This window comes from Lichenostomus cassidix, chromosome 14 (assembly GCF_008360975.1).
Source record: "Lichenostomus cassidix isolate B80296 chromosome 14, HeHo_3.0, whole genome shotgun sequence".
Lineage (NCBI taxonomy): Eukaryota > Metazoa > Chordata > Aves > Passeriformes > Meliphagidae > Lichenostomus > Lichenostomus cassidix.
In genome coordinates, this window is record NC_139495.1 from 10,060,705 (window position 1) to 10,073,367 (window position 12,663).

A 12,663-nucleotide genomic window follows, 5' to 3' on the forward strand; every position below is an offset into this window, starting at 1 on the left:
AAAGCAAGCATGACACTACAAGAAGCTCTGCCAATAAATGGACTAACAAAACTTGTTTTTCTACCATTTTGCAGCTTGTTTCTGAGCTGTGTTGCTTTGAGCTTCCCTCTCACTGGCTAGGCCTAACAGCTGATTACCAGAGTACAATATAAACACTGATCAGCCAAGTCTCTCAGTCACTGAGAAGTGAAACACTTTTGGAGCTTCCTGCCAGCACAGGTTTGCACTACACCAGACTGCTACAGAAACCCCATTACGTTCCAGAGCTCAATACTTCAATCACATTTAGCTGACACTGGTTGAACAGTTAAAAATCTAAGGGCAAGCAAGAGTAGAGTAAATACCTAGCTGATTACATTCTTTGCCTTATGTGACTCAGTACAATAACCACTGAAGATGACTGCATCAAAAAAACTTCAGGGAAAAAGTTGGGAAAAATCCTTCCCTTCACCATGTTAGAAACATCTATACATAAAAAACAAGAGACTAGGAAACCATCAGGGAAGAAGCTATCTGTAAGTTAAAAGGCCAAAATGATTCTGTGAATTGTCTGACATTTTGCAAATATTTTATAGAAATATTGCATAAGTGACTTTACACTTGGCACTGAAACAAACCACATAGTGGGAAGGATATTTTACAATACCAAAAAACCCCACAATATGAAATTTAATACACTTATGTCCCCCAATAACCTCTCTGTTAGATTTTTTTTATGATCCAACTGCAACACAGGGAGGTCATAAAATGACCAAGTGACTTATTGATGGCTTCTGGTCACAAAAATTGTAAGAGAAGAGAAGAACACCTTAAGTTCTATTATTAAGCAAAATAACAGGAAAGTAGCATGCAAATTGCATAATGCATTTTCCCCTTTCTGCATTCACTTCTTACTTCTGCATTGCTTCCTAGAATCTTGTAGCTACTTTCTTTATGAAGAAAACATGTACTTAACACCCTTGCATTTCTCCTATGCTGTCAGCCACATAAGCAAAGTAACAAGAGAGCAGTAGACTGTGATGTGCTCATAGACACTGAGCCATGGTCTGCTCCAACTCAAGAAGGAAAGCTGTAGAAAAATCCTACACAAATATTCTGTTCTGCTAAATACAACAAGATTATATAATTAGAACATTCTAAAATCAGACTTAAAATTAATTTAGATAATATTTGTTTTATTATAGTGGGTTATCCCACTAAAAGCTACTTTAAACTTTTAAAATGTCTTTCAACCACATTTTAAATAATGGTTTATCTTATGCAATGTGTTCTGGTAAAATAAGGCAATGCCAGTAACACCTTTTACGGGAAGGAGAAAGTAGGTTAAAGAAGAAACATGCACTAGGTAGAACTGGCCCAGATCTGAATGATGCAGGCAAACAGATCTCACAGGAAGTAAGGTAAACCTTAGTGTGATATCTGACAAGTTTAAATACATTCTGCTGCCTACATGTATTCAGCTCTTATCATGAGATAAGTGTATTTCTTCTGATGATGCCTAAAACCCAGAAGTACAGGGAAAAATATGGAATGAGGTGGAGAACCTGTTCAATGGAGCTTAGGCAATCACTGCTGCCCTGTGATGTTCAGCAGATACCCATGGGTAGGTTATTGCCAATGCATAAGATACCAGTGTTATAGCTCCTGGTCATTTTTTCCATAAATTGATTTCCAGTAAGAAGTACTACTTACTCCTGTCATGACAACAACCACTGTTATAACTCAGGGTTGTTTTGCATCTATACGCAGCAACTGCAACCCTTCCCAGATTTTGTTTAAGTGTTCTTTATTCAGTGTCCCAGCAAGAAGACATGTGGCTCTGCTTCTAGTAACCTCAGTCCTTACTCTACACCTCATTTCATTTCAACTCATCTTATTAGAAAGATGAATATAGATATGAGGTTCTGCTTACTTCTGGGTTTAGAAACTACGTGTTAGAAACTGCCAGTTACATTTCAACTTAAGCATATCAAGACATCTCAGTCACAACAGATGAGCAGTGTCAGGTACAGAGCAAGGGTCTAGAGATAATGGTGGCTCCCCATGATTTAAAGATCCCCAAAACGACAATCTTAGAGTATCAAAATGGCCAGCATGGCAAATTAGAACAAAAAGGAAGTAGTAAAAGATAAATTTGGGTCTGACTTAAAAAAACCACAATTCTACATTCAGACTAAAAGTAAATTAAACTTGCTCATCACTTCTCTCTAACATTCTAAATTAACTTGTGAAGTAGCTTTTAGTATTGAACAGAAGTTAGGGATTTCTTTGCAACAGAAACCACTACAGCAATAGCCCCACAATGATCCTGATTCACCTCACAGTCCAAAACCAGCCCCTGGAATGGCTAACATCCTTCTGTACATAACCAACCTCCACCAGTGGGCTTCTGGCAGTACAGGCTTTCCCATCCACGGCATCTTTAAAGAATATGGTTGAAGTTACTAAAAGTTAAGGTTTCTCCCATGGAAGTTTTTCCCTTTACCCACTGCTCTGCCCTCCCTGTAACACAGCTCCACCTCTAGCAGTTTCTCTAAGACTCCTCTATTGCAGAAGGCCAATACCCCTCCTATTTACTCCCTATTCAGGTACAACAGAAGCTCCAGTTTACATATTATGAGGACACATCATTAAGGCCAGTAAGAAGCAGCAACCTAAATAGTATTACAAACATAACAGATGAACAGGAATTTATAGGAAACCCCTAACATTCCTAACATCAGTGCAAGCACACAAACACATTCTATAGGTATTTTGCAACTCTGTACAGTAACCATGACAGGAAAAGAAAATCTCACTTCTGTAACAATTGGTGCTCCACCCTCTTGCCACAAATTTCCTAGTAACAAGGCTGCTTCTGCACAAATAACACACAACATTCAATATGTAGCCAGCAGAAGGTCAGACGTTTCCTAACATAAGTAAGAGATTGCTTTATCCTAAAGCATTCAGTCAGCTCTACCATTCTACTGTAGTTTTTTCTAAAAAAGATTAGATTCTAAATATCAAGGTCCACAGAACAAAATACCAAAACCCAAAAGCTACTGGCTAAGATCAGCCCACACAGCTTCCAATGCCCAGTGGGATGAAATTTGGAGAAGTTGACATCTATCTTGGAGGAGTTGAAACATATCTCCCCCTTTGAGACTCCCTGAGCTATAGCCACTGCTGGGAAAGAAGGTACATGAGAACCAATCTACTGCTTGTTATAAATTAAACATTCAGTCAGTAACTGCTAGTCTGCATCAGTCATTGGGGACATGTTCCATTTTTAGACAGATCTACAGTCAGAGGCCTCTTACTGTAAGATTGTACCCCCTTACTTGTTACCATCCCCAGAACAGGCCTTAAAAAAGTAACAAGTAGGCATTTAATAAACTGTGAAAGCCACAACAAAAGAGAAAATATTATAAACATGACACCTAGAAAACCAGTAACAACAGCATCAGCATCTAGCAACGTCTACCCAGGGTTAAAGTAAAGGTAAAAGGGTAATGACAGTGACACACTCCCCTCTCTGTGGCTAATCTCTATTCTCACACGCAGAAGGATGTATAACTTTCAGAGATTAACAATTTTACTGCTAAGACACTGGCAAAATTCAGATAAAAATCTTAAGCCAGGTATTTTTTCCAAGTCTCTCATTTTTTCTACAAGTTGCACAAGGAAATTTCACAGAAGGGTTGTGCTGAATCATTTTTATTTCACTAACAAAGGGCAGAAAAAACCAAACACAGAAGATTGGATTACAGAAATGTCCCATTAAAATGATGGTCCAACAACAAAAGCTGAAGTCTATTGCTGTTCTCCTCTCCTAACCATAAACATCTTGGCTTACCAGTTTCCAGATACCTGATTTTGTTTTTCAAATATTTTAAAAAAAATAAAATCAGAGACAGTTGGCCACTTACTGAGTTTTTCTGTATATCTGGTTCAACCTTTGAAGAAAACACTGAGAGATCACCATTGAGTATAACTTCAGCCAAGGAGTTCACCAAGGGAGCATAATGTATGATCAGAAAAACCTATTAAAAGAAAAGCAGAAAGAAACACTAGACATATTTACAGAATACATACTGTTTCACAATTTCACTTGAGGAACATACTTTTGACCTTGTTAACTGCTATCTTTATATACAAGTACAACTGGTAATACTGACAGCTCATTAAATCTACTTTAAAACACAGGAGACACAGATATCTGACCCTTGTCTACCTTTGAGGCTAGCTAGCTTTAATAATTCTTTGTAATCTTTCCTCCTTCTGAGAAGTGTAAATTCTCTCTAACACCTTTGAAAGGAAAGCGGTGTGATATTCTAGCAAGGAACTAATTAAACCATTCTAGAAATTTTATTTTTTTTTTAGAAACTGATTGTGGTGCACAGCATCCCCAGACCTTCCTGTGTGCCAGCAACTGGCCGGACTCCAGAAAGTTCTGTGCTGTGCACACAATCACTGTGCAGTGATTCACGAGTAAAGGCCATGCAATAGGCTGAGCTGGATCAGAAGCAGCTTTTCTGGCTCTGAAATTGCAGCAAATCAATGTCAGCTACATAGTGGCTACAGAACACAGGAGTAAGGACCATACTGCCTGGGGCATTGAAACATTTGACCACACGTGCTTTGGTACTTTACGAAGGTTCTCTGTTTACACTAATGACTCTATTCTGAGCCAAGGCTTACAAGTGGGCCAGCAAACAACTGGCTCCTGCACAGAACCAGATCAGGTCCAGCTGCAATAGCCTTCTGTCAGCTTGTATCCATTTTCTTCACAGGAATATCAATGCTGGATCCCTTATCAGTGGTTCTAGCTGCAAAATTCCCAAATAATTTCTAAGTCATTAAATCTAAGTCTTGTTTTGACAATATTTAGCTAAATGTTCCCCATAGGTTTTCTGATTAAAGTCAGAACCAGACCTTCAAAAGGGAAGTGATTATTAGCATGCAGTAGTGATCCATATAAAACTTTGAAAGTTGCAACACACTTCAAAAGTACTTTGAACAACCTCCAAATCACTCGAGCTTCTGCCAATTCAGCAAGTGTTGTTTGACTGCCCACAGGCCTGTTTTGGTGAAAGTACAGCACATGTTCCCTGTGAACAGTAGGTGAGAAGTCCCAGCAGTGCCTTTTCAGGTGCTACCACGAGTCTCTCAAGCACTTGTCTCTAATACAAGAGCAGTGCCTAGAGCATATGCCTGGTGTCAATAACAGAAATAGTCAGCAAGGTTTGGCAGATCACACCCCACCACAGACAGAGCCCAGGTTAAAAGAAGCGGGGGAAAAAAAAGTGTTTCTGCCAGTTACAGAAACAGTAGCTTGATTTTCTATATCACATCCCATTCTCATACACAAAATTTGCTCTCAGTTCTTTATGACTACTTCCATTTTCTTTTTTAAAGAGAATGAAGAACATAGATACAAATCTTGAAGTGATACCTCGTCAATACTTCCACGGAAAGCAAAGGTGTTAAAAGAGGTCAGCTTATGCAACTGTATGATGCAGATCCCTTTGGTTACAAGAAGCTGCTGCTCCCATAGCTTTATCTGTGGTAAATAATCCTCACATCACCACAATTTTTTTAGGTTTAAATTAAGGAGCATCAAACTGTATTTTCCTAGGAAAAAAACCCAAACCTATATTTCTAGCAGTAATGGGCCAGATCATAATAAAATGACTACTGAAAAATTCTAACTCCAAAGAAAAAGAAGTATAAATTCTATGAAAACAAGTCAAAACTATTTTCAGACAATGTAATTTAAGAAAACCAGTCTCACAGCAATGTACTGAAGACTACAGGGAGAACAGATGAATCTTCTCTACAATACAAAAAATCTACTGTAAAACTCTTATTTTGAAAGTAGTCCCAGAAAGAAAAGGAGGTAGGACTGGTAAGAATAAGAAAGAATAAGTACTTAATACTTACTTGAGAAAGAAGATAGAGGGAAACCTGGAGACTTATTTTTGGACGTTCTCCACCCTACAGAAAAAGTTATAAAAAATGCTTATTTATTTATACAAACCATTTACATGTTTAATGTTTTATTTAAAACAAAACTTGTGTTGTTCTATATTCTGCTACAAAATATTCAGAAAGCATCATGATCTTTAACATTCACTGCTTGTAAACTATTTGAAATGGAGACTCTCTGATTAAGCATATTCCTCTTCCTTGTTAAAAAAATTGCTATTAATTACTGTCTTTCACAGTCACTTCAGTAACTTGAACAGGTGAGCATCTGAGAAGTACATTGGTTTTCACTATGCTACTATTCCTTCCAAAAATTCTTCTCAGAAAACATTCATTAAAGACTGCTCTGAAAATTAGCTATTCAGACAACATGAAATACTACCCACAAGAGACAACTGAATGCAGGAACCTGTACAGGTTTTAAAAAAGTTTATATTTCACTAAAAACCAGTTTTCCACTAAACTTAAAGGCTATGCTTTAAAAATAAATTCAGCTATATCACATTAAAACACAGCTTCTCTACAATTAGAAGTAACAAGTATCAAACCCAGAAGTTTGTATTTTCTACCTGGATGGATTTTTACATCATGGCAAATTTGCACTGTTTTGTAACCTGCTTTTGCCAGAAGACAAGTTACCTTATCAGAAAAGGAAATCACACATCTCCCAGTGTAGCAGAAATTTAAACCCTGTTCCAAATTTGCAGTTATTCTTGTCTCCATTACTGGTAGCTTTTAACCACCCCTTTTTTTGTTTCACCCAAACCAGTACTTCTTTGCTGAATAAAATTTAATCTGCTCCGCTCTTAAATTCAGTCTCAGGATATTTTCTCTACAGCCCCTTATTTAAGCTGTTTCATGTAAACCACACATGGATATCAAGAATATCATATACCTACTGCACAAGTCACTTTGCACACTGAAAGCAAGCAGTACCTTTGAGAATTAACTGTTTGCAGGTATTAGCTTACCTTGTCTTGATTTACTAATGAATACACATAGAGGGGAAGAAAGAGCCTATTAAGTAGGTGGTCTGTCAGCACATCATTTAAAAATTCACAGTTAATGATAAGGATATCATTAAGGTAATGCAAATGATCAAGATGTTCTGCCACCAGATCACTCAGTTTGCCCCTATTTCTGTGTCTGAAAGAGAGCAGAAATAAAAAATTATGTATAATCAATTGGGAAAGTCTTAAAAAACTTTGGGAAAAAAAAAAAAAGATCAACGTGCATCCTTGCCACAGATCACCTTGCTCAGGAGACTGCATAAAGATGGTGTTTGCAACTGGCAAACAGTACTCAGGCCTATAGGTGCTTCAGGATGCACATACCAAGTTTTTCCCCCAAGTTTTCAGAAGACATGTTTTCACAAAGCTTTGCTTTCCACTGCCAGAGTCTTTTCACAAGCCAGCCACAAAAATGAGAAGATTTTTTTCCAAAAATGAAAAAAGAATTCTGTGTTGTATTTAACATTTACCTTTTCACTTTATGAAAGCAAGAAACACGTCCACTCTAAAGTTGGGGTGGCAAGATAAACCAAGAATAACCAGAATCAACAAAATATTTCTGTAGTTGATAGTGGAATATTACACAGCCATGTCAAGTCTGACAGTTCACATATTAAAGTTCATATTTCTAGATTAAATATTTTTCCTAGAATCTTTTCAGAAAGCTCTTCTAACGAGATGGCACATAAGAATGTTAAAAAGGCAAAGTTTAGAAGATTGAGAAGCACAAAATAACTTTTGTGTCTTCTGGATATCTGCTATTTTTAGCAGAAAGAAACAAAGAAGAAAAAGCTTGTTGCAATCACCAATTTACTTGTATGGATACCAGCACAGATCAGGCACATAGCATTGTTATCTTACAGAATCACTAAAAAGCTTTAAAGAATGGAAAGTCTGAGTTGTCTACAAGGGAACATATTCAGAAACTATCTTAACTGGACTACTACAGACAAAATAAGGACAGCACTGATATCTGGGAAAAGCATTTCCATTCAACAGCCAGCATTTGTAAAAGCTTACTCTTCATCAGTCTGCACACAGTTATCCAGTTCTATCACGTGGCTGCCAATAAACCAGACGAGGTTGGAGAAATAAGGAACTGCAGTTTTATCTCGAATGTAATGCAGCATAGGTTGGTTGTCCACTGAAGAGAAATCATTAAAAAGAAAAATCAGTTGCCAATATTTTTTAGTGCTTTCTAAGAAACACAACAAAATATCTTCTGAATTTGATTACATGCTAGCTTTCCATATGAGTATACACCTGACACAATCTTAGGCATGAAATGGAAATCTATAAAAAGTCACATCAGTTCTTAGCTGGCTTGAATGAGCCTAATGTTGATATATTTACATATGTCTGAAAATAAACAAATCTAGTGGAATTCAGAAAGCTTCTTTTAGCACATTATTTAATAAAAAGAAGAGAAAAAAGCGCAAGAATAAAGCAGTAATGCTGAGAGTCAAGCTAGTTAGACTTACATGACACTGCATTAAGGAACACAGGAATCATCAGTGAAGGAAGGGCAAAAGAAACAAACAACAGTTAACAGGATTAGGAACTGGGATAGTGACATCCTCTACAAGGGTTCAAAAAGCTAAAGCACAAAGCATCTAAACTAAAAGATACAGGGTAGGTGTTAGAGCAGAATATATGCAAACAGGTAGTCAGATAATTACCAAACCTGAACGTCTGAGCTGTGCCTTTTCAACTGTAATCTTTATTATCACTACAGCATTCAATGAAAATCCTAGACAAGTACTTCTTTTTCCATAAAAATACATAGTTGCATGAATATATCACAAATAGGCTATGAAGCCTATAATTTGTTCTTTTTTGTGAGCTCATATTTGCATTTACAGTTCCTTGCAGTAGAAGGCAAGTACCAAGTGCCCATTTCCCAACATAGAAAAAGTGTTGCAGCCAACAGTGTAAACACCCTATTTGCTATGCAGACTATCCAGTCATTTGCCAAGCAAACTGCTCATTGTTTTAAAAAAGAACTTACACTCTTCAATGAAGACTGTCAAACCACTACTTCTCTTAATTGACAGAAAGTTGTGTAAATTCAACACGTAATTTAACTTTAAATGGATAAAAGAACAAGAAGCCCTGCATTAACATATTGCATAATACATACCACCTTATAGCATGCTGATTTCAGAGGTGGAAGGTCAGAATAAACAACAATTTTTCTACAGAGAACACTGTGAAATGTTCAGTTTATTAAAAGATGTTATATACCCCAATAAAAATTTAGTGGGAAGTGACTTTTGGACATTGTGTTTAGAGCAGACATTCTCAAAGTAGTGCTAACTTTGAAGTTCAACCAGGTTGCTGAGGTCTCTACTCAGTTTTGACAACCTCAAACAATACAGGTGCCTCAGTTTCTCTGGAAAACGTGTTGCAGTGCTTTACTACTCTCACAGTGAAGTTTTATATTTTTTCCTTATGTCCTACTGGAATGCCCAGCACAGGAATTTGCAACTGTAGCCTCCTAGCCTTCACTGTGTGCCTCCAGCAATGGTCCAGCTCTTCTTGAGACTGGAGTGACTGCAGCTCCTTAGAGCTCTACAGTCACATTCTAATGCACTTCCAGCTCAAAAGGGAGTGATGTTGGTTACTGCTTCATACACTAGAAAGCTCAATTTCATCAGTAAATGATAGTTCATATTCATAATTTGGGTTGGTTTTGGGTTTTTTTTTAAATTTACTTTTTAAATACAGTCACATTCTGACCTCTGTTGGAAGGGAAGCTAAAGTTCCTTGTGTGTGCTTAATACTTTTGTGTTGTGTTTTTTTTTTTTTTGTTTGTTTTTTAAGAAGTTTCATTAGTGAGAAAATAATACTACTTACAAGTACATACTTGTAAATAGGTTTGGGATAGTGGTCACAAAAGTCAAAATGTGCATCTGAAACTTGTCAACATGCTAAGCTTTTTAACCTCATAAAACAGACCAAAAACCCATACATGTAAATAACTGAAAATTAAACCACAATGAAACAAGATTTGCACACATGCCTTTTAAAACATATGAAAAGCATACCTTTGTAGACATTTAAAGTTATAGTCCTAACAGCAATCCTGACCATGCTTTCGGGGTGGTTAAAAAATTTAATAGCTTCAGTGTACAAAGCAAAGTCATTAGTGTGCTGTAACAAGAAGAAAGAAAATATGTATTCATTAAACATGTACTGAATATTGGTTGGGGTTCTAAATGAATTATGTTTTCTGTATATTAATATGGTATTTTTACCTTCTACTTAATTAATCAAAATGATTTTACAATGCACAGTCAGCTGCATTTGTAGCTCTGCATTAAAATAAACTGCTTTAAGCATCAGAGCTTCCCAGAACTGTGCACATCGTCAGTGCTTTCGCGCCCTCTTCTGGCAGAAAGCGGAGTGCAGCACGGAAAAACCCATTTCAACTTTGCCCTTTGACTCAGCTTTTTGGACTTTGACTAAACCTCTGAGAACCAAGTGATGCAACAGAAAAGATCCTGTTTATGAAAGCACGAGAAAACAAGGCATAAACAAGTTGAATTCTCAAGGAAGTAGACTTGAGTATTACTGAAATGATCCAATATAACACTAACTTCCAGATTTTTAGTTTATTATAGTTGTAAGAGGACAAAGCCATATTTGTGCAGAGATCCTTACAAACAAATTCACAATCCCTGGTATTGCCATTATAAAAATAAAAGCAAAACATTATGAGACAAGAGATTAAACAGAGTATATGCCACACTGCTATCAATTTCTAATTAAAGTTCTTTTATGATTGTACTGCAAATTTCTTCACTTACCTCATTGTAAAAGAAATGTACAGTATGATTATTGAGTTTCAGAGAAAGGGTTTTCAAAAATGATATGTAATATGCCATGATCTCCTCATCGGAAAAGTCAAATTTGTGGACGATAATAGAATTCACATAGTTATTAGAGAGCAGGTAGTCTGAAAAATAAGAAACATTAACTCAAGTTAACAGAAAAAAAATCATTATGGTAACAGGCCGTGTTTAAAATATCAGCTAGCAGCCAATGATTTGATGTTTGAGGATCACAACTTTTAGCCAAACAACTCAAGTGATGCCTTCAAGCACTGATATAAAGCAACTCCTCCCTACAATGGTCTTCCTCCCAAGAACAAGAAAACTGAGAATATGCTTCATCTTCCTCGATTTAGGTAAGCTCTGCAGCTGATAATACTTAACTCTTTTCCTCCCAGATTCCCACCTCTCCACATGTTAAAGATGACTCTCTCTTCATGATAGTTGTGTAACATTTCAAACTACTAATTCTCCATCCTCTTTATATTTTGCCAAAAACCTTGAGGAGACACCCGAGGTTGAATGCCAGCACTAAGGATGTCAAAAGTTACAGCAGAAATCACACTGCAGAGCTCCACCACATGATCTGTGGTAGCAAGTGAACATTTCAGATCATAACTAATTTGTTGACTTTAAGAACCCCTTGAAATACGCTAAATGCTTGTTGTACATAACTACTTTTGCGGCACTGAAAATTTACATTAAAAAGTATTTTGGAGTCGGTTTACATTGTATTTTTGGTAGTGTTCAATTTAAAAGACTGTTAGTAATTCATATACTTCTGTGAAGGAGTACTAGGACTAAATTTCATTGAATGAAAGGGAATTCAATCAAATCTCAATCACTTCATCCTAAGTAGTTTGGAAGTGTGTCCTTACACAGGGATGTTTCATGACTGATGTTCTCAAAGAGGATGTTCAGAGTCTGCAGCAGCTGCACACACACGTAACGACCAGACTTCTGACGCAGAATGTTCAGGAAGAAAACAAACATATTCTTCTCCAAGAAAAAGCTGAAATAAAATAAAGATGTCATTAAGTCACATGCGGTAAGTCACAGGAACATAATTTGGCTAGGATTAGGAATGATTCAAGGCAACTTTGACAAACAGCATGCTTTGCTTTTATGAAAAATGATTTTGCAAAATTGAATCTGTATAACAAAAGAGTATTTTTCAAAAACCTTAAACACTAAATAAGGGGACATAAAAATTCAAATCATGCAAACAAGGACACCAAGAAATCAGGGCCTTTCTTATTGTATTTTTAGTATATTTAATTTATCAGGCAGCTCTAAACACGACAGCAAGAATAAGATATTTATTTGTGGTATCTTAGGTAAATTGAAGTGAACAAATTGAAGCAATACGATGTTAACACATGTATTGAGTAATCTGGGCCCTAAAATAGGTTAGAGCTTGTATTTATATCAAAAGAATGGAGAGTCAAACAAAAGCAGTACTTGAAAAGGGCTCTGGGCTACAAACACTTTTTAGAAGCAGCAACTTCTTGTATGACATGAATATGAACCTGCTCACCAATCTACTACAGGACATAGCCTTCTACACATTCATGAAATACAGTCTTGGAAGAGTTAACTTTTTCAGTGAGAAGTCTGTACAACTCCAAGCATTCTTCAAACACAAAAGCAGAGTCCAACTTGCTCAGGAGTACTCACTCAAACACTGAGCTGTCATTCTGATCCCCCCAGATAAGGATCTCCGTTATGGAACGAATGGTCTCCACCAGCAGGTTGCGGTTGTGATCTGTTACTGTTGTATTTTTAGTCAAAATATGATACATGTACCTAAAGAAAAAAATAAGTACAAGTAAATTGCTTGTCTTTCATTA

General features: G+C 36.6%; 1 protein-coding gene across 6 annotated transcripts in view; it reads right to left on the reverse strand.

The window, feature by feature from the left end:
- CLEC16A (C-type lectin domain containing 16A) overlaps nt 1-12,663 on the reverse strand; it is a 60,234-nt gene that overhangs the window by 41,343 nt on the left and 6,228 nt on the right. For all 6 annotated transcript variants that reach the window (XM_085074848.1, XM_085074847.1, XM_085074852.1 and 3 more), the window contains exons 2-9: nt 12,491-12,619; nt 11,692-11,825; nt 10,790-10,938; nt 10,028-10,133; nt 8,001-8,124; nt 6,942-7,116; nt 5,926-5,979; nt 3,912-4,025 (exon numbers count right to left, since the gene is read on the reverse strand). In XM_085074848.1, the coding sequence (XP_084930974.1) occupies nt 3,912-4,025; nt 5,926-5,979; nt 6,942-7,116; nt 8,001-8,124; nt 10,028-10,133; nt 10,790-10,938; nt 11,692-11,825; nt 12,491-12,619 (985 nt within the window). The remainder of the gene's footprint in view (nt 1-3,911; nt 4,026-5,925; nt 5,980-6,941; nt 7,117-8,000; nt 8,125-10,027; nt 10,134-10,789; nt 10,939-11,691; nt 11,826-12,490; nt 12,620-12,663) is intronic.